General features: G+C 45.9%; 2 protein-coding genes across 3 annotated transcripts in view; one reads left to right on the top strand and one right to left on the bottom strand.

Annotated features, from left to right (window-relative positions):
* Window positions 1–14,039, bottom strand: part of EMC1 (ER membrane protein complex subunit 1) — a 26,899-nt gene extending 12,860 nt beyond the window's left edge. The window contains exons 1-12 of the mRNA XM_073317058.1: window positions 13,831–14,039; window positions 10,262–10,386; window positions 9,618–9,683; window positions 9,008–9,101; window positions 8,214–8,342; window positions 6,859–6,985; window positions 6,172–6,321; window positions 5,585–5,752; window positions 4,540–4,611; window positions 2,422–2,475; window positions 1,426–1,548; window positions 278–374 (exon numbers count right to left, since the gene is read on the bottom strand). Coding sequence (XP_073173159.1) covers window positions 278–374; window positions 1,426–1,548; window positions 2,422–2,475; window positions 4,540–4,611; window positions 5,585–5,752; window positions 6,172–6,321; window positions 6,859–6,985; window positions 8,214–8,342; window positions 9,008–9,101; window positions 9,618–9,683; window positions 10,262–10,386; window positions 13,831–13,916 — 1,291 coding nt within the window. The 5' untranslated portion in view covers window positions 13,917–14,039. The remainder of the gene's footprint in view (window positions 1–277; window positions 375–1,425; window positions 1,549–2,421; window positions 2,476–4,539; window positions 4,612–5,584; window positions 5,753–6,171; window positions 6,322–6,858; window positions 6,986–8,213; window positions 8,343–9,007; window positions 9,102–9,617; window positions 9,684–10,261; window positions 10,387–13,830) is intronic.
* On the top strand, window positions 12,613–26,032 carry MRTO4 (MRT4 homolog, ribosome maturation factor). Of its 2 annotated transcripts, none has more exons than XM_073317059.1 (8): window positions 12,613–12,848; window positions 15,796–15,854; window positions 18,344–18,447; window positions 18,960–19,041; window positions 22,497–22,564; window positions 23,674–23,825; window positions 24,666–24,742; window positions 25,528–26,032. In XM_073317059.1, the coding sequence occupies exons 1-8, from the start codon at window positions 12,731–12,733 to the stop codon at window positions 25,678–25,680; spliced, it is 813 nt and encodes a 270-aa protein (XP_073173160.1). In that variant the 5' UTR covers window positions 12,613–12,730; the 3' UTR covers window positions 25,681–26,032. The 2 variants fall into 2 exon arrangements, with proteins under 2 accessions (XP_073173160.1, XP_073173161.1); XM_073317060.1 differs by lacking the exon at window positions 12,613–12,848 and adding an exon at window positions 14,215–14,319 and having other exon boundaries at window positions 25,528–26,029.
* The last annotated feature ends 819 nt before the right edge of the window (window positions 26,033–26,851 follow it).

Raw genomic sequence — 26,851 nt, forward strand, 5'->3', positions numbered from 1 at the left:
TGGGCAGAACCCTGAAACCCTGCAGAGCCTCACTAAAGCCAACAGGCTGTTGCTTCAACAAAGCACATTGCAGGATCAGATTCTCAGCTCTGGTAGTGAAGGAAAATTCAAGTTGTGGGGGTGAGGGATATTCCTAGTTTTCTCACTCCTCTATGGGATTTAGCTCAGGAAGTAATCTGCTTGACTAGACAATGGCCACTGAACTTGCACTATTGCAAGTGCCAAGAGAGGATACACTATAGGACAGGGGTAACCAGCCAATCTGGTTCCAACTTACCTGGCTGCTGGAGGAACATGAGCATGTGATCTTCCGTTTGCACCAGTGCTCGGTAACCCACAGAGTCATCTTTCTTCAAAAAGACCTGGATATAAAGCTGGAAAAGGAAGACAAGGAAAGAGGGGATGATCATGATTATAACCTCCTGCCCGAGACAAGCAAGATACAATCCAAAGGGGAGAAGTGGAAAGGATTCAAGATCACTGTTACATTTAAGGTCCTAAAGCAGTGGTTCTCAACACACAGGCCACTTGCAGCACAATCAGCACACAGCTGCAGCTCATGTGACATCCTCAGAGCCATACAGGTAGTGTATATATTGTGTGGATGTGGCCCACATAACACATAGAGAGCTGCCTAGGTGGCCCACAATGGTAAATAGGTTGAGCACCACTATTCTAAAGCAACAAATAGATGAGGCGCTACCTTCGGGTACACTTCTCACAAATCTAAAGGCAAACTAGAGTCTGGTTTCATACAGCAACTCTCATACTTCAAGTATTTTAAAGCACCGCATTAGACATCAGCAGTGCCAAGACCACACTGGCAATTGCAGCAGCTATTTTGTGCTTGGCAATATTATTCTATGGTGTCAACCCTCCCCTGATATATGAGGTCCCGTCCAATCCACCATTGCCCCGCCCTTACAACCAGGCTCTATAAACCCAGGGATAAGCAATGCCACCATATCTGGATCAAAAACATCCTGGGTACATTGGTGGTCTTGCAGTCACTTCTCACTACCAGCAATCCCTTCTGATCACCCAAGGAGCTCTGACCGGCTCTGCCAGTCAGGAAAGGCGGTCATAATATGCAGCACTTTTCAGCTATAGATCTTGTGTTTTACAAAGGTGGGTAAATTTCACTAACCCCCTTTTACAGCTGGGGAAACAGATGCAGAAAGGTGAAATGACTTGGCCACGGTCAAACAACAGTTTGTGGTAGAGGCACGTAGGGGCCAGATCTCCTTGACTCCCAAACTAGTATCCTACCCAATGGATCATACTACCTTAAATCAGGGATTTGTCTGTTTGGCTGCAGCAAAAAGTTTGATAAGCCTCAAAATACAGACAAGTCTGATGTAAAGAGAAACTCCATGCACACATCTCTGACCACGTTCAACAACAGGAGAGAGGCTCCTAACATACCTGCTCAGGCCTGGTGCCACTCTGCTCTAAGCTGAAGGTAATCGTGGTATCCAGCAGTCTTTGCCCAGTTTCAACCAAATACAGATTAATATTGTAGGTGTTGTTGGAGCAGGCTAAGTATTCCTAGAGCATTATAAAAGACAAGCTGACTTAAACACATGTAATCTACTTAAACTGCGCTTTTTATCACAAATGATTCCAAAGTGCTGTATACAATAAACTCTTTACAAGGATCAATTCACCCACCACTGAAATGCAGGCATTTCTGGAGCACAACACAGCAGCTGCTTAACAGCACACAAACAGCACACCAGTTTGGGACAGAAAACAAATTCTAGGTGACATTTGCATCTGCACGTGCTTCCATTTATTTTCCTGAGGAGTAACTACTGTAATTCTGAGCCCATTTGGACAGAACACAGCAGGGGTCTATGATGCCTTTCTTCTGAAGATCTCAAAGCACTTTACAAACAATTATTTGAGGGTCAGCACCCCTGCAGGGTAGATGGTATAGCACACATTAAACTGCAGGATAAACTGAGGCACAAAGAGACTACACAGCTTTTACAAGATCACACAGCAAGTCAGTGGTAGATCTGGGAATAGAAATCAGGAGTCCTGGCTCCCAATGCCCTGCTTCAAATACCAGGCAGCGCTCTCTCCTAACTACACAGAGGCACTGTTTCTGAAATAAACTTTGATGTTCAAAAAGCATTTTCCATTTTGAGGTGGGGAAATGGGTGACTACAAAGCAAGAGATCTTTCATTTAATGCTGTGAGAGGGTAGCATGTTCATCTAGTTCCATACAGTTTCAGGAAATGAATAGTTTTAAGATGCTTTTGGATAAAGTTTCATGGAGCTGATGCAAAAATATGACTCTCCAGAGTAACAGTCTGTCCCCCTCCACCATTCAGCCTTCCAAACCCAAGAGACAGGAACAGCCTGTTAATTGCAAAGACTGCCTACAATTCCTGACAACAAGCTCCTTTCCATACCTGTCTATGGGAATGTCCAAAAGTGCTGTCTGCCTGATCAGGAGTTCTAGATTTCTGCAAAGAACATAGGAACAGAAAGAGAACTGGTGAGCATGACAAAGGCATGGAAAACATAAGAACATTAAGTGTCTAACAGGAACAAGTTCTGCCTCCCTGCTCAGCAGCTGCAAACTTGGGCAAATGATAAGTGGTATTGAAAAATGAAGCGGTTAACTGGGTACCTCCTCTCACAAGACTTTAGGTCACTGTTACAGTAGAACCTAAGAGTTACAAACACCTGGGGAATGGAGGTTGTACGTAACTCTGGACAAAAAGTTATGGTTGTTCTTTCTAAAGTTTACTGCTGAACATTGACTTAATATAACTTGGAAAAACTTTACTATGCAAAAGAAAAATGCTGCTTTTAACCATCTTAATTTAAATGAAACAAGCTCACAGTTTCCTTACCTTCTCAATTTTTAAAAATTTCTCTTTGTTTTAGTAATTTACATTTAACGTAATACTGTACTGTATTTGCTTTTTTGTTTGTTTGTTTCTGCTGCTGCCTGATTGCATACTTCTGGTTCCAAATGAGGTGTGTAGCTAATTGGTCAGTTCATAAGTCTAGTGTTTGTAACTCTGAAGTTCTACTGTATATGGAAACTGTCAAGACAAACGGGGCCCAAAATGTAGGTTGTGTGAAAATACCTTACACAAAACCTAAGACCATTTAAAATATGTCATAATTTTTTTCCCTCTCTATCCCAAAGGATTTTTTAAAAATTCCCCTGCAGCATTTGCAACACAAATTTTGCACCATGCTAAAGGGATGGGGGGTAGGGATGGAGGAGATGGTGAATACATGGAGGAAAGCTGTATTATGGAGCACTATCAGTTTCTTCAGAATAGAAGTTTTCTTAATGTTTCTAGCCCTTTGGGTTGTGACGATAACCTTCCAAATGAGACCTGAAGTCGTGCTGGTTACCTGTATCTGCAGACAGGCAGCCTGTTCACTAGCTCAGAGAGGCTGAAATGACCACATTCATTACAGCAGGGTATTAGCTCTGAAGCCAATAACCAATATTGTTTAATTCATGCTTTTGGCAGGAATATCCAGCTACCCTAAGGCTGTCAGCAGAGTCTGAGGAGTGTTTTTTCCCCCCCACTTTCTCTCTTCCCCTAGTGCTCAACACAGGAGACCCTGAAAATGAAAGTGAACGGGAAATTGACTAAACAGAGTTGTAACTGACTAGGATCTTCCATTCCCCTCAGATTGAAAAATGAAGAATAAATAGCATCGGTTATAAAAAGAAAATGGATTTTGTTTTAATTCTTCCATTTTTAATAATCTCTGGTTTTAGTGAAAAATGGGTGAGGGCATTTGGTTATTAAAACAGTGCAAAAGGTAGGAATTTGTTTTTTAAAATGATAGTGTCTAGTCACCCATCACCATATCAGCTAGTCAGCAGACTTTCCTTCCCAACACTAAGGTATTTATTTTGCTAAGGGCTTGTCTACACAGCGTGGTAAAGCGCATTAGAGGGATGTGATTTGCAGAGCACTCTAATGTGCTGTGTTCCAACTGCCCACGTAGACCCTGCTGGTACAAACTAAAAAGTACTTAGTTCGCATTAACATAGTGACTACGTTAACCCAAACTTACGTACTGTTTAGATCATGCCAGCAGGGTCTACACAGGGTAGCTAGAGTGTAGCACGTTGGAGCACTCTACCTCTAATGTGCTTTGTCGCATAGTGTAGACAATCCTTAAGAGTCATCTCGCTCTGTATATTCATTGCACCATGCTCCATTCTGAGTTTGCTCGGCACTCAGCAGTTCTCCAGAAGCTTGCATGTTGATAGTCACAACAGATGAAACCTTGGCCCCACTGAAGTCAACAGAAGTTTTACTATTGACTTCAATGGAGACTGAATCAGAATTACCAGCCTGGGCCTCTTGTGCCCTAAGGTGTTTAAGTCAAGGTGGTACATTCAGTCTGACAGTGGTAAAACACTGCTCTTCGGTGGCCCCTCAAAACCTTTATAACAGTAAAAAAGCAATACAAAACTAACTAAAAAAGCCCCACAAATTTTTAGAACTAGAAGCAAATCTGAAATTTCCATTGTGCAGCTAACTAACCACTTCATTCCTGCAGGTCAGGACAGCAGCCACAGTCTTCTCCCCAGTTGTTGCAAAGTTCACCAAAGCTGCCTGAAAAACAGAGGGGAAATCAGAACACATTTGTGCAGAGGACTGAATTCTCATTTGGTTTAGAACAGTAGCCCTTTCTTCAGCCGATTTCGAACAGGTCAATTCATTTTCAGCATACCAAGCAAATCTGACAGATCGAAGGACTCTAGTAAGTTTCGCTACAAGGCAGTGAAGCAACCTCTGGTACAACCACTGAAGAAAAGGTTCATGCTGGGAACCAGTAACCTTTAGCATTTTATCATTGACCAGTCAGAAGCCTGTCAAAATTCTAGGCACTGCCACGGAGGCGTCTCACCTGCAGTCGTGATTTTCACACTCGAATGCTCGGCCTGAGTCTTCGGAGTTGAGGACTAACAGGGTTCCCACCCATAACAGTCATACCATTAAATATGAAAGATGAAACTCAGACGCACAAGAGATGGAAAGCTACCACCAAAGTCAAAGAAAGGAAGAAAAGAACCTAATGGGGAAAAGGTTGTCTTTTCCATCTCTACTTAATAGAAACCTATTAAGATCACTGAGCCCATCCCCAGTTAGCCAGTCTCTTGTAGACAATACTGCACTGAATCTGGAATGGTCATTTCATGTACTTCTGGTCCACTAGAACTACCACCAGCAGTATTAAATGTACGAGAACCACTGGCCACTTAGGTGCTTTCTAGCAGCAAACCACCTCTTTACTCAGCACAGACCCCATATTAGTAAACTCACACCTTGGTGACAATTGTCAGAAACTGGATCCTCCTGAACTGATGTCAAATAGTTTAACTGCTACCGTACATAGGTTCAACCAATGCTATAGAAAGTACGATTGAAACTTGACCTTCAGCAGCTTGTTCGTAATGCTTAGTGCATGCTTTATGAAGGTTCTGGTTTTACTGGTGGATGGAGCCAGCCGACGTCAATCCACTGAATTTCTGCTGTAGTTCATCTCTTCTTTTCAGGGATCTGCAGCTGTGTTCGTTTCGTTTACCTGCTGGAAGTCCCGGACGAGGCTTAGCAGCCCGTTTCTGTACTGCAGCAGTGTGAAGTGACTTGGAGCCAGCTGCAGGAAGAACTGAGCCCGTGAAGCACTGGCAGGATTGGGCTGAGTGGGCAAAATCCTGGGCTGGAAACTGTCAGCAAATTCTAGGTCAAGGGCCTGAGAAGAGGAACAAGCAAACATGGCAAGATGGAAACTTATTACACAATTCGATCAAACACATCCCCTTCCTCACTAACAATACAACCTTTATGAAGGGTTAGTCCGTATCTGATTGAACGTGAAGCCATAGTGCAGAGGTCTGGGGTGACTATTAGGCTGCCAGCAATCCATGCAGGATGGAATACTTCCCACGATACAACAAAAAACAAGATTTAAAGAGCTGAAATCATCACCCCATAAAGCAACCATTACATGGAAGCAATGTGATCTCCCCTTCCCTCCTCCAAATTAGTCTGATGTGGATTATGCTTCCCCCACGCACAGCACTTAACTAGTGACCCCAATACCCCTCCCCTGGGACTGGTTCAGCAAATCTCATGTCCACTTACATGCAACGCTATGTCAGGATTGCTCACCTGCAGTGAGATCTGCTTCATCTCTTGCTCAGTCTCCAGGGATAAAGCATAGAGCGAGTGTGTGTCAGAGTCCGCACACACCAGCACTGCTTCGCCCACCACACAACAGGCACCACTTAGGCTCTTCATCCAGGGGGCTGACACTCTTAGCTGCAGGGCAATAAAGGGAGAGAGGCAGCAGTTGGAAAACCCCACAAAGAAATTCCAGAAAGAGCCTTGATTGTGTCCATTTGCAAGGGGCCTGTTTCTTGCCAGCCAGTGTGTGATATCAAAGGCTTAATGTTACATTTCACTTCTAAACTTAGTCACACTAACAAAGGCCTGTGTGAAAAGCAGGAGAATCCCATTTATCAATAAACAGTGGATCTTCTCTATGGGATCCCCATAAAGCCAGGATTTTGTAACCCTGGGTAAACTGCCATCCATCTTGAGATTACCCAGGTTGATCTCAACTTTACTATGTTCTGCAAGCCCTGTGTCTGGGAGATGCAGTTGTGAAGTCTCCTTCCAGGCCCATGAGACATCCCATGGAGACAGGATGACATTTTGACCTATGTGCCAGCAATGCAATTAACTTCCCTAGACATCACATTCAATTGACCCAGATGGGAGCTTTCGTTAAATTGGATCCACACTAGAGCCAACCTGGTGACGAGCTGACATCATGCATCAATGTATCAGTTCTACCTGTTTTGTAATTTCGCCATCTTCTACGCTGAAGGTTACAATGTTCAAATGGCTTCGAGGAGCAACTCCAAGTGCACGTACCACCCCGGTTCCATATGAATACACCAGCTGGTACTGGGTACTCTCACTGAAAGAGGAGAAGCAGCAATGAATCACCTTCTCCAACAGTTGCCCAGAGCTACCTGTAAAGTCCCCTGCTCTAGGAGCCTATTCGATGTCATCACAGGTCTCACAAGGAAAGACCAGCTAAACTAGGTGCATTGGCCAACAGGAGAATTTTTGCCCATCAACACAAATAAACGTTTTAGGGACTCCTCCCCTTCAGCCATCACCTCCTGCAGTTAAACACATTGAAAACCCAGAGACAGTATTGATGATGACGACTTATTGGGTCACTTTGTCCATCCTTCCCTTAGCCTTCTCAGGCCAGTGTAGGATAGTAGGTGTCTCGGGCAACAGGACTTCCTCCACTTCCCTTGGGAGGCTATTTCACAAGCTAAACAGATTCACCATTAGAAAGTGTTTCCCCTATCAACTCCACCTCCTTCCTTCAGGTAACCTAGTTTCATCCTCCCTCTCCCACTGGCCTCAGTCCCTGGAACATGGTCAGGTCTCATTTAGCGATCACTGCTTAGCCTAGTTGTAAATATTTAGTAATTTTAATCTTCCTTCAGAAGTCAATCACATCAGCCCCTTTAAGAACATTCTTGTATATTACAAGGGGACTCCCCCACCGGGGTGGGCCCCTGTTTTCTGACTGGAAGTTGCTACTGGCACAAACTGGTTTGTTCGGGGTAATATGCTTAGTTTATTCTTAGACTGCTTTTTCTCCATAAGAGATGTCATCTCCTGATCTATTTTGTCCCACTAATCTAAAAGTTTGTCTACACATGGACTCACTCAGGAATAGCTACTGCTCTTTAAATTCACACCCTATCTTAATCTGAATTGACTTTGAAGTGCAGACGAGCCTCAAGATACCATATGGTCACTTTATCGCAAGTCCATGTTAGTACCATACAGTGCATAAATCACAATGCTGTCAGTTGTCTGTAAATTGCCTGCACTAAAATCAGTAAATAGAAATGGATGTGCTCCTGTCTTTATGCACAGGAAGACCCTCTTCCCTCCCTCCCCGCAATTACCCAAATAGTGCTCATATTTTCTCTTCATACTGTACAGTGCAAGGTCCCCGCTCCCGAGGAGTCTATATTCTCATATGTGCAGGGAATGGATGCAATCCCCCCATGTGATACTAAGCAGAACATTTTCAGAAGCAAAAGGGAACAATGGGGTCCTCTCCCCCTTAAGACAAGTTTGTGAGTCAGTGATCTATCCTTGTTTTGGATCTGTACCTTTCTGGTAAATGCTCCACCCATTTCTGGTGGCCGTTGGAGAGGTAATGAAGAGAAAGGGCAGCCTTCTTCAGGACAGCCAAATATTTCACTGTGTCCTGGAACCCCACCAAACTAGCCATCTGGAAACTAAGCACAGGTCAGAGACAGAGGGTGAGACGATCATACTTAGAGACTTTACCCAGCTTGTGGAGTCATAGCAACACTAGAATTATAGACGACAGCCCTGCTCTCCTCCACCCTGGTAGCGGGCACAACACCCACATTTTTCTTAAAAATAGCTACTCTTACCTAGATATAGTTAATATTGTGCGACCAAACCACCATAATAGTTGGCATTGCAGAGAGGGCAAGGATGGGACTGAAGACCAACCATCCCATCAGGCCAAAGTGGCCACTCCAGGTCCAGAATGTTGCACACGGACAGGGGAAGCTTATGTATAATTAAAGGATTTCAATCTTCCTCCTTCAATAAATGTAGACGATGTACAATCCCCTCCACCCCCACTTCAGCATTGCAAAATAGTCATGAAAATTTATCAGCCCAGATACACCATGTAACCCCCTATTCACTCCAAACAGGTGAGAATTTTGCGTGGTTACCACAGGATATAGCATTAGTCCTGCTTCTGATAAATGACTGAAAAATTCAGCACCTGGACAATATTCCCACAACGGTTACTTTATGACTCTCATAGCTAATTGACATTGTCCCTAAAACACAACTACACACAAGGAAGGCAAATTCCCCTCTCCAAAGGGTATAGAATGACAGTCCACTGAAGATTTCCCACCTGCCAGTGTCCAATGATGTCTCCCAGTTCAGCCCTCCAATATTTGTCTCCCAGGAACGCAAAATTCGCCCACCATTAGACAGAGTGATGGCATCTGGCCGGGAGGAGAGAACAACAAATCAAATATTTTTATATTGGCTTCTTTATTCAATTCCCTGCTCATCCTCCAGGTTACTTGCTCTTCCACTGGTATGAATAGAACATTAGATATCAACCACTGCACAGAAGACACCCGGTCTGTTCCATAGTCAGGAAGGTCATTTTATTTGTATAATGTGCAGAGGATTTCAGGTTCACTTATACTCTTAGCACTAGGAGTCCAGGATTTCTAATGTCATGCACAGTCACAAAAGTATTGTGTGTAGCCGTGATCCTGATAGCACCAAGTGGTAAATTAAACAGAGCAGATAAGCAGGAAATTATCCTCAAGTGTCTAAAAGAGGACAGGCCAAGGAGTAAACCACACAATCTTTAACACTGCACCTGTATCCACTACAGGCTCACCATGACTATTAGCTCTAGCAAATTTAGCCCTCTGTCCACGCTTGGCTGGAGGCCCGTAATGGGAATGAACACTCATCACACAGGGAAGGCTAAATGCTTTGCTTACCCTGTCCGTGGATCAGCATGGCATCTACTGCTCCTTCGGGGGTCCCCTTGTCCACGTGACGCCACACTGAAAGGAACAAGGAGTCAAGTGGGAATGAGATTTTTTCCCCCCTGGGGTATTTCATGCTGAAGAAAGGTATCAACTGGCATTGTCACAGACTGACATCCTCTATCTAACCACAGGCCAAGTACAGTATAGATATTGCCAATGCAAGTTTCCTCAAAACGGCCCTTCCAATGTGCCTCAACTCTTATCCAAAAGGACCACCTCTGGGATGAGACAGGAATTCAGTCTTCATGCCCCATTCAGTTCTTGGTCCCACTGTACTGGTCAAGAACAGCTCTAGATGTAAGCTAGTACACAGACTAGTCATGCCAGCACCTAACAAGTTGATACTTGAAAGTCGGAAATGAAGCCACTAAGCCTGAAAAAAAAATTAAATAAAATGGATAAGTATATTTTTAAAAATTCCCCGTCTCCAGGGAAAATCATGTCTAGTTAACCATCCCACAACCCTTAAAATGGACTACGTGCCAAAAGTTAGCTTTGGTGCGAGCAGGAGTAACTTTTAATGTATGCCAGGGCTTAATTTTGGTTCCCACACAAATAGCAAATCCCGAGTCATAAAACAACAGTTCACTCACAGATGTCTCCGCTCCTGGAATTCAAAGCAGCCATCACATTCTTCTCAGTAGCCACAATAAGCTTCTTGGAGCCCTGTGAAGCTTCCAAGGAAGAAAACTTAAGTTTTCCCACATACTGCTGCCTCCTAAGGAACAGAAAAATAAAAGAAGGTGTGAAAAAAGAACACTTTCCACTTAACCTACTGAAAAATAGGGAAAGGATGATTAAAATTAACACAGGTGGCCAGAACACAAACTATATGGTGGCACTGGCTGCAACTATTAAGGACTGACAGAGGAAAACCACAACACTACTATAATCCTTCTTGCGGGGGTGGGGGGAAATCACTGTAAATGAAAAGAGAAATTGAGTCTGAATGAGCAAGAAAGGAATTTTGTGATATTTTGGAGCTCAGTGTCAAATCTGCTTCTAGGAAATTCACACAAAGAAAACAAAGTGTCTAAGACTCTATTGCACTGCAGTATAACCACTCTCATTCTTGCATCTTCACTAAATACTACCAAAGCAAACAATGTATTCTTATCCATGAAAAGAGCTGCCATGTGCTGCTTCTATTAAGATGGCCCCTTGCAAAGAGGAAGTCTCTGGTCTTCACAGCTCTTTTGGGGCCATATTAAATTCTTCCCTGAGCTCTCTGCATCTTGGGTAGCATCAATGGATTTCTACCATCTGACCCAACAAACATGCAACTGAGAAGAGACATGTAATAAAAGTTTATTAATAATACCTAGCTCTTACACAGCACTTTGCATCAGTAGACCTCAAAGCCCGAAGGACATAAGCATTCTTAGCCCCCACTTTACAGATGGGGAAACTGAGGCACGTGATAGATTACATAATTTACACAAGGTCACTCAGCAGGCCAGTGACAGAGCCAGAATTAGAACCCAGCTCTCCTGAATCCCCATCCATTGCTTTACTCAGTAGGTCACATCAGAATTGGATAACTTTGCTGGAGAATGTTTTTCCTATTATGTTAAAGATTGTGTGTTAGGACACCATGGATGTGAAATGAGCACTTTGAAAGAGACTGGAAATAAATGTCAGTCTCTGACAACCTGCAAGAACCCATCTTTACAGTATCCAAAACAGCACTGGGTATTAATATGGATATCAAGAATATCCAGAGCAGTCATAATTAATAAAAACAAACATTAAGCACAGAAGAAAGGCCATACTGGGTCAGACCAAAGGTCCATCTAGTCCAGTATCCTATCTTCCGACAGTAGTCAATGCCAGGTGCCCCAGAGGGAATGAACGAAACAGGTAATCATCAAGTGATCAATCCCCTGTTGCCCATTCTGAGCTGCTGGCAAACAGAGGCTAAGGACACCATCCCTGTCTATCCTGGCTAATAGCCATTGATGGACCTATCCTCCATGAACTTATCTAGTTCTTTTTTTAACCCTGTTATAGTCTTGGCCTTCACAACATCCTCTGGCAAGGAGTTCCACAGGTTGACTGTGTGTTGTGTGAAAAAATACTTCCTTTTGTTTGTTTTAAACCTTCTGCCTATTAATTTCATTTGGTGACCTCTAGTTCTTGTGTTGTGAGGAGTAAATAACACTTCCTTATTTATTTTCTCCACACCTGTCATAATTTTATATCATATCCCCCCATAGCTGTCTCTTTTCCAAGTTGAAAAGTTCCAGTCTTATTAATCTCTCCTCATACGGCAGCCGTTCCATACCCCTAATCATTTTTGTTGCCCTTTTCTGAACCTTTTTCAATTCCAATATATCTTTTTTGAGATGGGGCGACCACATCTGCACGCAGTATTCAAGATGTACCATGGATTTATACAGAGGCAATATGATATTTTTGGTCTTATTATCTACTCCTTTCTTAATGATTCCCAACATTGTTAGCTTTTTTTTGACTGCCGCTGCACACTGAGTGGTTGTTTTCAGAAAACTATCCACAATGACTCCAAGATCTCTTTCTTGAGTGGTAACAGCTAATTTAGACCCCATCATTTTATATGTATAGTTGGGATTATGCTTTCCAAGGTGCATTACTTTGCATTTATCAACATTGAATTTCATCTGCTATTTTGTTGCCCGGTCACCCAGTTTTCAGAGATCCTTTTGTAGCTCTCCACAGTCTGCTTGGGATTTAAGTATCTTGAGTAGTTTTGTATCATTCTGGAAGGGATGTTAAGCCTCAAGGTTCATGTCTGCCTGCTGCACGGTTCTTACTCATTCCTACAAAACTAGCCACTGTCAGAGACAAGACTTTGAACTAGATGGACCTTGGGTGTGAGCCAATATGGCAATTCCTATGTCTTTAGGTTGAAAGCCACTGCTGTGCAAAGGTCATTTTCTTCCTCCCCAGTGAGATGGGAAGCAGAAATCGACATCCTCAGCTATCCCTTTGAGAAAAGGGAGATAGGGAGCAGCTTCGTGAGGCAAAGGGCTCTAAATCCTAGACAGCAGGACAAATACCTGATCAGCTAATGCACCTTTCCGATGGCCAGTGCGGGCCTGTTCCCTACAGATGTTTCTGAAGCTGGGGCTCTCACGCGGCCATGGCAAGATTGGGGGACACGTTTTCCCCCAGAGATACCAGCACCCGTGACGGTGACAGGCAAGCCAGCTCGGGGCCAGGGCAGAGCTCAGCTGCCAGCAGGCTCCTGCTCACCTCGCAAAGCTCAGCTCAGCTGCAGCCGTTCTGCCCGCTTCACACCCAGTCTGGCAGCGGGGTCGGACTCGGGCTCCGATGGGGCGACGCTCAGGATTCGCTTCTTCCCCGGCTCACCCCAAGGATGGGCGGGAGATACCTGGACACAGCCCCCCCCCCACCCCGAGAGAACGGCGGGGAGAGGGGAGGTGCCCAGCCCCCCCCCCCCACCCCGAGAGAACGGCGGGGAGAGGGGAGGTGCCCAGCCCCCCCCCCCCACCCCGAGAGAACGGCGGGGAGAGGGGAGGTGCCCAGCCCCCCCCCCCCCACCCCGAGAGAACGGCGGGGAGAGGGGAGGTGCCCAGCCCCCCCCCCCACCCCGAGAGAACGGCGGGGAGAGGGGAGGTGCCCAGCCCCCCCCCCCCACCCCGAGAGAACGGCGGGGAGAGGGGAGGTGCCCAGCCCCCCCCCCCACCCCGAGAGAACGGCGGGGAGAGGGGAGGTGCCCAGCCCCCCCCCCCACCCCGAGAGAACGGCGGGGAGAGGGGAGGTGCCCAGCCCCCCCCCCCCACCCCGAGAGAACGGCGGGGAGAGGGGAGGTGCCCAGCCCCCCCCCCCCACCACCCCGAGAGAACGGCGGGGAGAGGGGAGGTGCCCAGCCCCCCCCCCCACCCCGAGAGAACGGCGGGGAGAGGGGAGGTGCCCAGCCCCCCCCCCCACCCCGAGAGAACGGCGGGGAGAGGGGAGGTGCCCAGCCCCCCCCCCACCCCGAGAGAACGGCGGGGAGAGGGGAGGTGCCCAGCCCCCCCCCCCCACCCCGAGAGAACGGCGGGGAGAGGGGAGGTGCCCAGCCCCCCCACCCCAAGGGACGGCGGGGAGAGGGGGGGTGCCCAGCCCAGGGGACACGAGGGGGGGGAATTAAATACCCGGATGTGGCCCCAGCACCCACCAGTCGAACTTGCCCACTTGATCCTCGTAGACCGCGGCCGCCAGCGGGGCCAGGAGCAGCAGCCACGGGCAGGCACCGGCCGTCATGGTCCGAGCCCGGAAGCTGCTCCGAGTCCGAGCCCGAGCCCGAGCCCTATCCCGACAGGCAGCGCGCCGGCTCCACCGAGCGGCCCCGCCAGGCGGGGCCTCGCCCCCAGGGGCTGCCGTGTTTGGCGCCTTAATGAGGAAAAACACCCGCACCCGGGCAGGGTCTGCTCTTGGTGTTGGCACTAATGGCGGCGTAGGGGGAAGCCTCCGCGGGGAAAGGGGCGCGCTGGGCCGGCTGTGGCGGAAGGGAGTACCCCAGCGAGGGCAGCTCTAGTCAGGCACCTCCTCGGGCACCTCCAGGGGCTTCCTATCCCGGCAGCCCTCGCGGCGCACGGGGTCCTTGGAGCGCTCAGCCGGGGCAGCAACGTGCGAGCCATGCCTAAGTCCAAGCGGGACAAGAAGAGTGAGTGACCCCTCCCCCCCGCCGCCGCCGCCCGGGCTGACTGCCGGGGCCCCCCTGCGCTGCCCGGCTCGCTGCCCGCCCGGCGCCGGGCCCCTGGCCCCTGTGCCGGCGGGAGGCTCCGGGGTCGGGCGGGGCCGCTCGCCTTTCGGTAGCAGCTTCCCTGCCCCGCTGAGGTGGAGCCCCCGGCGGGGCCTGCCCCGCCCTCAGCGGGTACCTGGCTGCCGCAACGCCCCGGTACCCGGCTGCGGCGTGGGAGCCCCCAGGGGCTCTGGACGGTGTGTCCTGCGGCTCTGGGCAGCGCGTGATGTAAAAACACTGTGATTTAATTATTAACCACTCAGGCTGCTTTTACTTTGTGATTAAACCTATCGTAGAATACTTGGTCAGTCAGTTTGCTGTGAGAATATCTTATTTATTTATATATATATATATATACATACACACACACACCCCCCACCACAACAACGGATTCAGACTACTGTGTCTCGTTTGGGTAATGTTGTTAATCTGGCTACTGAGGCTTGAGTATCAGAGGGGTAACCATATTAGTCTGTATCCACAAAAAACAACAAGGAGTCCGGTGGCACCTTGAGGACTAACAGATTTATTTGGGCATAAGCTTTCGTGGGTAAAAAAACTCACTTATTCAGATGCATGGAGTGAAAGTTATAGATACAGGCATAAATGTATATACTGGCACATAAAGAGAAGGGAGTTACCTTCACTACAAAAGGAATTTTCCCTCTCTCGGTATTGACACCTCATCATCATTATTGGGAGTGGACCACATCCACCCTGACTGAATTGGCCTTGTCAACACTAGTTCTCCACTTGTAAGGTAACTCCCTTCTCTTCATGTGCCAGTCTGTGTGTGTGTATATATATATATATATTTCACTCCATGCATCTGAAGAGGTGGGTTTTTTACCCACAAAAGCTTATGCCCAAATAAATCCTTTAGCCTTTAAGGGGCCACCGGACTCCGCATTGTTACTGAGGTCTACGTACCACTAAGGCTGGGGGTGGGGGAAATTGTGTGCTGACATTAGGCAGAATAGGTTGCGTTAGTTGGTTTGGGAATTATAGAACCCATTCGGCAGCCTCAGTAAAGATGTTTCCTTTCTATTCATGAGTTCCTTGTCTCCTACCAGGGATGATGCAAATATCTGGCGGTGTGCTGTTGTATGTCAGTGCAATATGAAACCCTGAAATGTTTTATTTCAATGATGGTTTGTAGCTCATGGTTTTAATCAGTAAAGGAAACTCTGATCCTACAACCATGCAGGGACTCCCAGCAAAGCATCAGTGCTAGAAGGTTGCACCTGGTCTTCTAGGAGTGAGTCAAAAGTCTTTGAGTTCATTAAAGCTGATGTCCAGAGTGTATTTGGCAGCCACATTTCTGTGCTTTTTAATTGTACTTTCCATAAGCAGTGCCCAAGTTATCAATGATGCTGAAGCTCTTCTTCTTCCTTTCAGTTTCCCTAACAAAAACCACGAAGAAAGGTTTAGAAGTCAAACAGGGCTTAATAGAAGAGGTAAGTAAGAACATACGTCGTAAGGTGCTGCATTTAGTTTTCCATTCTGTATCAGAGAAAAACATAGATATGTTCTTTCCCTTCTGTAGAATCTCCTTCTGTTAGGATCTTACTGTACTTTACACAGAGTAAGTCGCACTACATGCTTTCTAGATGTGGGGAAACTGTGGCACACAGGCAATTTGACTAGACCCCAGAAATATAGAAAAGAAGCAGTTTGAGAAACTGGTGTCAGATGAATTCATTATTAATCTGTTAAGATTCTTACAAAAAAAAGTTACAATGCATACAGTAAAACTACCTCAGGATTTAAGCTGTGTGCCACAAGGGTCATAAAAGAATTCATCATGCTGTCTGTGTACTGGGTCATACAGTTAACCAACTACATTACTGAGGCTTCTTGATCTTTTCAGGTATTGGCTTCTACCAGGGGCAGGACAGTGGGCTTAATGGCTGAATTGTGTAATGCAGTTTAGCGGTCGAGGTAGTAACTACAAACAGCATCCTGAATGACAGCCAAGGCCATCCATGTAAATCGGATGATGACATTCTCTCATGCTGGATGGAACGTTATCACAGTGTCCTGAACCATCCTCCAGCTGCCTCTTGTTCAGAGCTGGATGATCTGGCAGTCACTGCGGTTCCAGATCCAGACATTTGTACTGATGTTCCAATATTGGGTGAAGTGAAGTGTGCCGTCTCTAAACTGAAAAATGGACGCACAACCGGTGCTGATGGCATCCCCTCAGAGCTGCTAAAATGTGCTATTGATCCTGTAGCAAAATCACTTCTGGCTATCTTTCGTCTGGTGTGGAGAACTGAAACCCTGCCAAATGCCTGCAAGGACGGTACTGTGATCTCACTCTATAAGGGCAAGGGACCACGCAGTGAATGTAAAAGCTACAGGCTGATCACCTTGCTCTCCATTCCAGGGAAGGTGTTTGTACGTGTTTTGCTGGCACGCCTTTGCTACATCGGAAGCGTCGTCCCCAACAGTCAGGCTTTACAAGGAACAGGTCCACATGAGACACCATTTTGGCTGTTTGCTTATTGTCAGAGATACACCGCGAGTTCAGGAAGCACCTGCACGTAGCATATGTTGATCTTAAGGCTGCATTTGATTCAGTAGACCATGTCGCGTTATGGAAGGCCTTAAAGGGCATAGGTGTCCCTACCACTCTGCTGGACTTAATTGGAGAGTTTCATAATGAAACCCCTGCCCATGTTCGTCTGGGGAACCGGATGTCAGTACCTTTTAAATCAGTATCTGGTGTTAGGCAGGGTTGCGTTCTGGCCCCTGCACTCTTTTGTCGGGCAATGGATTTCATAATGCAGCATTCCATCAGGTCCATAGGCATTGAAATCGGCGATCTCTCACTCAGAGATCTTGACTACGCTGATGACGTTGTTCTTTTAATACAGAGCCTCAACAGGTTTCATGAGGCACTCCAGCAGATGGAGGACGAGTTAGCTAAGATGGTCTCCATGTTTCATGGTCAAACACAAAACTGCAAAATCTAGGACCAGGTCCACCTGCGACTCCAGCCTCCTTGAACAATGAAACTGTCAAATCAGTTTCCAGCTTTTACGATCTGGATTCTATACTTACCAGCTCCTCCAATTCTCACGCAGAGGTTCTCTATCAGATTGGCATCGCAGCATCTGCCATGGGCCATTTACAACGGATATGGAATCAACATCATCATAGTACGACAACCAAGCTGAGGATTTATTTGAGCTGTATCCTTCCCATACTGTTGTACGGCTGTGCAACCTGGACACTATGCCGCGCAGACTGGACAAAGCTGGAGGCTTTCCACACAAAATGTCAACATCGTATATTGGGCATAAAGTGGAATGACTTCATCTGTTATGCAGATGTTTATGGTCGTTTGGGTCTACAGACTACTGGGGCCATTGTCCGCAGGCAGCTCCTTACGCTTCTTGGCCATGTCGCAAGGATGCCACAAGACATTCCAGCGAACTACATTCTCCGGGTGGTTTGTAACATCCGGGATAAAATTCCACCAACTGGGGGGTGGAGGCAGCCCAGAGGTAGACCCCCTATTACATGGGTTCATCAAGTCTGTTCTGATGTTGGACTCTCAGACCGTCAAGCCTTTGCGGTTGCGCAGGAACGGACCAAATGGTGAACGATCTCTATGGCCGACTGGCTAAGCGTTAGAGAGAGAGAGAGAGTTTAACAAATCCTGTGTTTGTTTTATAATACACAGTTTTATTTTAATGTAAAAAAAATTGAGTTTTACAGTTGATTAGTTCAAATGGAGAATCTCGCATCAAAATCATAGTTGTTAGTTCCATGGAGTGCCCGATATTGCTGGAGAACTAGAGATGTTGCCATGAATAGAATTTTTGAACAATCCTCCCACCCCATCTTCTGTGTTTAAGCTGTTGCAGAAATGCATTGGTATGCAATGGGGATTTCTCCGATGTTTGCTATAACTGCTCAATATCATGTTCTCCTATAGTTGCGGAAATGTGTGGACACCTACAAACACCTCTTCATCTTCTCTGTTGTCAATATGAGAAACAACAAGCTGAAGGATATCAGAAGTGCCTGGAAGCACAGCAGGTGAGCAGTAGTCTCCGAGATTGCTTCCCCTCATGGCTAGTGATCATGAATATTGTGTTATAGGTGTATACATATCTTAGACAGATTACTGTACTTACTTCTGTGGGAGGGGGAGGTAAGCTGCTAAAAGAGCTCTATGAATTTTCTTCTCTTCCGCCCCTCAAGATGATAGTTTTCAGGAAGTAGCTTGGGGCTCTTGGCTGCAGTGCTGGGGTTAACCCTAGGATTTCAAAAACGTCAGCGTTTGATGGCAGCTGCATCTTTCAGGCACTGGCACGTAGAGCTAAAGTGATGCAATTACTATCACTTGCCTTCCCTCTCCTGTTTGGGGCAGAAACAGTACCTTTCCTAATTCTTAGGTTACAAGAGAGAAGTTTCAGGATCCCCTTCCCCGGCCCTTAAAAAGGGAGAGGCTGCGACTCCCAGATTGAGGACCCGTCTTCATCCCTGATTCAAACTCTGCAGATGTATTGAGCCCATCATGATGGATTCTTTTCCTTTTTTTCCAATAGGATTTTCTTTGGGAAAAACAAAGTTATGATGGTGGCATTGGGACGGGGGCCAGCTGATGAGTACAAGGAGAACTTACACCAGGTATGTTCTGATTTCCATAGCTTTTGCATGTTTTGGAAGTGAGCCTTATTTTCTGTAAATCTCAAGAGAAAATAAAGAATTGCTTTGGAGAGCCAGAATGGATCAATACTCTTCCATCGGCAGTAAATGGGGTTCAGATACTTAGATTGTCAGCTCTTTGGGGGCAGGGACCATCTTTCTGCTCTGTGTTTGTACAGCGCCTAGCACGAAGAGGTCCTGGTCCATGCCTGAGCACTACCACAATGATGATAAATGCCAGTCCTTCACTGATATGTAGATCTTTAGGCAAGTTGCCTTTGACAACAGTCCCGTTGCCAGTGTGAGCAGCCTTTTAACTCTGGTGATGGTTAGCTTCACGTCAGTGTAGCTTTGTTCACCATAGGTTCTTCCACTATAGTAAGAAATTTGTCCTTTTTATCAGTTCATCAAAGGAAGGGTGCATGAGGATGTTGCCGCATTTACCTCTCCTCCTTCCAGTATGTTTGGGGGTGAGGGGTAAAATGGTGCCTTGCTCACAAGATACCTAATTGAGGACACTCCTTGTTAGTACTATAGCAACTCAATCCTGAAGATCTGGGTTGCAGGTACAAGTGGCATCTCTCAGCCAATACTGCTTAATCTTCTTTCAGTGGAGGCAGAATTGTTGGGAGAGCTCGAAGGACCTCCACCAGTAGATGTGTCTTCACATCTTTTTAGTCTCTCACTGAAGTAGGACTGCAGCCAGTGTCTGAATAGTCTGAATTCATCCATCCAAGCTTTACAAATAATTTGGAGCCTCAGCCCTATGGCATTCTTGCTACAGTTTGAAAAACTAAACTCCAATGCTAAGAGCCCTCACAGGAGTCCAAAAATTCATAGAATCATAGAATATCAGAGTTGGAAGGGACCCTCTAGTCTAACCCCCTGCCCAGAGCAGGACCAATCCCCAACTAAATCATCCCAGTCAGGGCTTTGTCAAGCCTGACCTTAAAAACTTCTAAGGAAGGGGATTCCACCACCTCCCTAGGTAACGCATTCCAGTGTTTCACCACCCTCCTAGTGAAAAAGTTTTTCCTAATATCCAACCTAAATCTCCCCCACTGCAACTTGAGACCATTACTTCTTGTCCTGTCATCTGCTATCACTGAGAATAGTCTAATCCATCCTCTTTGGATCCACCTTTCAGGTAATTAAAAGCAGCTATCAAATCCCCCCTCATTCTTCTCTTCCGTAAACTAAACAATCCCAATTCCCTCAGCCTCTCCTCATAAGTCATGTGTTCCAGACCCCTAATCATTTTTGTTGCCCTCCGCTGGACTCTCTCCAATTTCTCCACATCCTTCTTGTAGTGTGGGGCCCAAAACTGGACACAGTACTCCAGATGAGGCCTCACCAATGTCGAATAGAGGGGGACGATCACGTCCCTCGATCTGCTCGCTATGCCCCTACTTATACATCCCAAAATGCCATTGGCCTTCTTGGCAACAAGGGCACACTGCTGACTCATACCCAGCTTCTCGTCCACTATAACTCCTAGGTCCTTCTCTGCAGAACTGCTGCCTAGCCATTCGGTCCCTAGTCTGTAGCGGTGCATTGGATTCTTCCGTCCTAAGTGCAGGACTCTGCACTTGTCCTTGTTGAACCTCATCAGATTTCTTTTGGCCCAATCATCCAATTTGTCTAGGTCCCTCTGTATCCTATCCCTACCCTCCAGTGAATCTACCACTCCTCCCAGTTTAGTGTCATCCGCAAACTTGCTGAGGGTGCAATCCACACCATCCTCCAGATCATTAATGAAGATATTGAACAAAACCGGCCCCAGGACTGACCCTTGGGGCATTCCGCTAGATTCAGACTGCCAACTAGACATGGAGCCATTGATCACTACCCGTTGAGCCTGACAATCTAGCCAACTTTCTACCTACCTTGTAGTGCATCCATCCAGCCCATACTTCTTTAACTTGCTGACAAGAATACTGTGGGAGACCGTGTCAAAAGCTTTGCTAAAGTCAAGGAATAACACGTCCACTGCTTTCCCTTCATCCACAGAACCAGTTATCTCATCATAGAAGGCAATTAGATTAGTCAGGCATGACTTTCCCTTGGTGAATCCATGCTGACTGTTCCTGATCACTTTCCTCTCCTCTAAGTGCTTCAGAATTGATTCCTTGAGGACATGCTCCATGATTTTTCTGGGGACTGAGGTGAGGCTGACTGGCCTGTAGTTCCCAGGATCCTCCTTCTTCCCTTTTTTAAAGATTGGCACTACATTAGCCTTTTTCCAGTCTTCTGGGACTTCCCCCGATCGCCATGAGTTTTCAAAGATAATGGCCAATGGCTCTGCAATCACATCCGCCAATTCCTTTAGCACTCTCAGATGCAGCGCATCCAGCCCCATGGACTTGTGCATGCCCAGCTTTTCTAAATAGTCCCGAACCACTTCTTTCTTCACAGAGTGCTGGCCACCTCCTCCCCATGCTGTGCTGCCCAGTGCAGTAGTCTGGGAGCTAACCTTGTTTGTGAAGACAGAGGCAAAAAAAGCATTGAGTACATTAGCTTTTTCCACATCCTCTGTCACTAGGTTGCCTCCCTCATTCAGTAAGGGGCCCACACTTGCCTTGGCTTTCTTGTTGTTGCCAACATACCTGAAGAAACCCTTCTTGTTACTCTTGACATCTCTCGCTAGCGGTAACTCCAGGTGTGATTTAGCCGAATCTCTGTTTAACTAATTTTTCTTCAGTAATTCTATGACTGCTTAATCTTCTTTCAGTGGAGGCAGAATTATTGGGAGAGCTTGAAGGTCCTCCACCAGTAGATGTGTCTTCACATCTTTTTTGCCTCTCACTGAAGTAGGACGGCAGCTAGTGTCTGAATAGTCTGAATTCATCCATCCAAGCTTTAAAAATAATTTGGAGCCTCAGCCCTATGGAATTCTTTTTGAAATACAGTTTGAAAAACTAAACTCCAATGCTAAGAGCCCTCACAGGAGTCCAAAAATTCTCTGTTTAACTAATTTTTCTTCAGTAATTCTATGACTAGATCATAGTGACTTTTCAAATGGGATTTCTCTGCTTTTTCTTGATCAAACATCTGAGAATCTTGAGCTAAATTCTTTCTTAGGCCCCACTGATTCATACTCTTTCCCTCCTCCCACAATCTAATCTCCTTTCTCCAGAATTTACATCTGGAATGTCCTGCCAAGCCAGTGCTTCCATCAGCCACAGAACAGGTTTCACGCTAGGAGGAAAAGTCTCCTGAAATAGATTTGCCATCTACATCCTGTCCTTAATTTAGTCTTCCTCACAGCACCAAAGGGCTGCAAGACACGTTGGGGCTGATGAATCAATATCTGCAAATCTAAGGGTTGGGTCCTCTGAATTATCTGGGCTTCCTGAGTAAATTCCGTGGTATTAGGGGGCTTTAGCACAGTCCAAGATAAGTGCGCTGCTGAATTCCACATGCTGCTTATTTTTCAGGTCAGCAAACACCTAAGAGGTGAAGTTGGTCTCCTGTTCACCAATCGCACCAAAGAAGAAGTGAACGAGTAAGTATCTGGGGGGGTAACAAAGGGGCTTCGGGCTAATGGCACCCTTGCCACCAGTGTTGCATCTCGATTGAGAAAGAACTAAAGTTCAGACTGAGCCTCTTCTCCCTCACTGAAACAGAAGCCGCTACTGGAAGCAATTCTCTCGCTTTCCTTGATGCTGATCCCATGACAATGTTCAGCTTAAAGTGCTTTTATGCATGCCTCCCTTTGGAGCTGCGATGGGAAAGGCTCACAGTGGAAAAGGCAGGGGGAAGGTATAACAGGTTATGCCGTGATTGAAAAGGGAATGGGAGGTGCTACGCTCTGACTCACGTGGCTGCTTTCTTGGAGATGTTGAACTACGCTTGTCCATTTAAACTGGGTAATCTCCATAACAGTAAAATCTAACGCCACACGGTGAGCAATCTCTGACCACCACCCCACAAACACATCTGACTGGACTTTTCCTTTCCTGAATCTCTTGCTCTAACATAACTTGCACTTACCTGTAAAGTTAGTGTATGGTCGAGCAGCTACAAAGCTTTCCAGAGTCCCCAAGAGTTACCTACACACATGGACACTGTACACAAGTACAAATCACGTTCTGGTCTCGCTGGCCTGTGCAGGAGAGAGTGAGTGTGGAAGTAGTAGAACATCTCTTGGTAAGTTGGCCTGTCATCCGTCATGTGGACCCAGGCGAACTAGAGGAATTTTGCTCGGCGGGGGAGAGGTAATTGTAAACCTAGCTTGAAAAGGATGTATTTCTTTAATGAGAAAGCAGGAAAAACTGCAACCCTGCTGCCTTCTAAAGCTTTTCCACCATCAACAGAACATTCACATTCAGTCACTCTCTTTTCCTCCATCTCTCCCACCCTCCCCAAGACACATACCCCCTGCAAAAAAAAAAAAAAAATACTCTGGACTTTATTACTGCTGATCTGTTTTACATGGAAGGTGTTTGGATACTGTAGTGATGGGTAGTACCAAACCCATAGATGCTGATTTCACAATGTCCGCCCCTCTTGGGATAGGATAGATGAATTCCAAGGCTGACCCATCCCAAATGAGGTTTATTCCACAGCTGGAGGTTTCTTTAATAAGTAATACTCTTGTTTCCTCCCCTCCAGATGGTTCTCTCAGTTCAAAGAGGTGGACTTTGCCCGTGCAGGTAACAAGGCAACATTTACAGTGAGCCTGGACACGGGGCCCCTGGAGCAGTTTCCCCACTCCATGGAGCCTCAATTACGGCAGCTGGGATTGCCAACGGCTTTGAAGAAAGGTATGTGAGCTGCCTGGCGCATATGATCATCATTCCCTCTCCGCCACTAAAATTATTCCAGATTTACTGGCTTTTATTCAATAAATGTTGGTAGCATCTTGGTCAGCATATATGCAGGAAGGCCGGGCAGGGTGAGTGTTCGATGATGGAAGCAGAAGTCAGAGCATATGTTCAGCAGGGAACATCTAATATTAAAAACCCCTTTCTCCTCCTATGGTTGACACTGGAATTGTTTGTTTGTTCTATATCATAAAATTCTTGTTTCTAAGAGCTGGTCAGGATAAGCCAAGCACCTGATGAAAGCCCCATCTCCTGTATGCCTTGGTTTTTCATATCAGTCAACTGGGCTTGACCTGCAGATCACAATGATTTTTCATGGAGGATGTGATTTATTTACTTCATTATATGCCTTGACAAAGCCACAGGCGGTCATGTGAAGTCTCCTGTTATTTCCGTCAAAGGAATTGGGAGGAAGGAATCAGCCTGAATTAGTAATTGCATAAAAATGGGGGAGCCAGGGGAACTCAGCATTTGGGAGAGGACAGGCATGAAGCAAACACCTGTAAGAAATTAGTTGCTGAAGTGGGTTTACACTGCATATCAATTTCAACGACTGATACATGCCTTCCATTATATTACATTTCCTCAAAGAACGGTCAGCCTATGTAAAAATCAAAACAATTTATTGTGCTGCTGGATTGAAGCTTCATTACTCTATGCTGCCAGCAATAGAGAACCAGGCTGGGAGCTCTGATTACCACAGCTGCTCCATTTCTTCTCTAACCTCATGTGGTATTCATCCCCCTGACTGGATCCCCTTCTTCCTCCCTGTGCCTGCAGGAGTGGTGACACTGCTTTCGGATTATGAAGTCTGCAAGGAAGGGGATGTTCTGACCCCTGAACAGGCTCGTGTCTTGGTGAGTAACATATTAGCAGCACAGTTAGCTAGCTATAGTTCAGGGGCAGCCACTATTTCCACCCAGTAACAAGTCCTGTGGATCTTTCCTGAAATTACAGATCAGTGTGGCCAGTAAATTTAATTCAGTGTGTGAAACCATTTGTGCTCAAATCAAGTTACTCCAGTTCTGGATATTAACCATAATGAATAGCTGCTGTTCATTAGGGTTGTATGCATCCTTAAGAGCTGTTTTGGCTATGCTTGACTGCTTGACTGCTTGACTGGGGATTAATAATCCCTTGACTGGGGATTAATGACCAGCTGGAAGAATAGTCCAAGGTGCAAACGAAGGAGCCCAGCTGATAACTTGAGAAATACCCTGTGCTGAGACAGGTATTGCTTAATTATAAGAACACACAGAGAAATGACCTGGATGATAGATCAGGTATTGCTAAAAGAATTAAATGGCTTGCATGTTGAGATTTGAATCCTACCTTTGCATTCTAGTTTTATACTGTGCATTTTGAAACCAGCAGTAAAATCATAACTGCCTCCGAGTGGCATGGACTGAGGAAGGGATCCATCTAATTGAGCTTGAAGGGAAAAGTCTGCATTAAAATAGCTTCATGCTTTTGGTCTAGCTCAAGTTGAACAACTTATCCTTATATTAAAATGCACCCTTTGATTCTTGCTTACATCCCCTGTTTTGTCATAATGCAGTTTAAAGGTGTTAGTTAATGTGAGAGCTAGCCTTGCCACAAGGAGGCTAGCAGTATGAGTGACAAGTTCCTGTCTCCCTTTCAGAAACTCTTTGGCTATGAGATGGCAGAATTTAAAGTGACCATCAAGTGCATGTGGCATTCTGAGACAGGAGACTTCCAGCAGTTGGTGAAGGAGACAGAAGAAACCTCAGAGATGGAGGAGGAGGATGACGACGACGAAGAAAATGGCAACTAACTGAAAGACCTGCTATAGGACATTAGAGACAGTTTGTTCTATTTCAAGAATAGTCCACTGAAGCCCATGGGTACTCTCCCTCAGTTGCAGCAGGACAAAGTTGATCAACCCACAGACTTGCTATTTATCAAAGATGATGCAAATGGTTTATATATAAAATTAAGTAGAAATTTTGGATCCCTGCCTGTGCAGCCTCTTTGAGCCTGTTCTCAGGTTCTGTACATTTTCTCCTCGTTCAGGGATGCTCAAGTTTCACGTAAGAAGTAAAACCCTTTCCACTCTGTGTTTATTGTTCAGACTGGAACTCAGCAAATATACTTCACCGCCCCATAATCCTTCCCCCTACAGAAAATTGCTTTTGAACTGCTCACTTTGCATTACAAATGACAGTTATATAGAGAGCAACTATTTAAATGCAACTAGTCTCCAAAGGAGAAGGTGCTAATTCATATTTCCTAGGATCCCTAGAAGGTTGGGTTTTGTCTTAATTCAAAAGTTAAGAGAACAATCTAGACTATTCCTTTGAGGGCAGATACTGACTAAATTACCACTGAAGCCAAAGGATGAAGTGTAGTGACTAAGCTAGTTTCCTGTGCCATCTTTTAGTAAGTTCCTTCTGTCTTCACTGAGCCTGTTTAAGAACAGTGCATCACCAGAACTACTGCAGCTTCCCTATTTCTCGGTGTAGAATGGTAACAGAGCAGCAGTTTAACCTTTTTTCATTTGCAGGCCCCTAAAAAATTTCAAGTGGAGGTGCAGACCCCTTTGAAAATCTTAAACAGTCTGCAGACCACAGGTTGAAAACCACTGTTCTACAGTAATGCCAACCTTTGGTAGACCCCCTAGACATAGTCTTCAGACCCCAGGGGATGTGTGGACTACAGGTTGAAAACCACTGAAATAGAAGAATTATCTTCACTCCAACTTCTAGTATAGAATACCTGTGATTTTCCTGTAACTGATTCTTGGCCCAGCACTTCCAAGGCTTTATGGGAATGAGTAATTTTTTTTTTTTTTAAAAAGGGGAGAGTCCTAAAGGTTATACTTTAAATGTTGGTGTAACTAACCTCTGAAGTAGAGCTGCTGTGGACTTGAGGAGTATGTGTGTACAATACTCAATCTGTAGAAGCAGGCAAAATCCTGTAGTTAAGACTTTAGGAAGCAGAACTGA

The sequence above is a fragment of the Lepidochelys kempii genome, chromosome 18 (genome assembly GCF_965140265.1).
Source record: "Lepidochelys kempii isolate rLepKem1 chromosome 18, rLepKem1.hap2, whole genome shotgun sequence".
Classification (NCBI taxonomy): Eukaryota; Metazoa; Chordata; order Testudines; family Cheloniidae; genus Lepidochelys; species Lepidochelys kempii.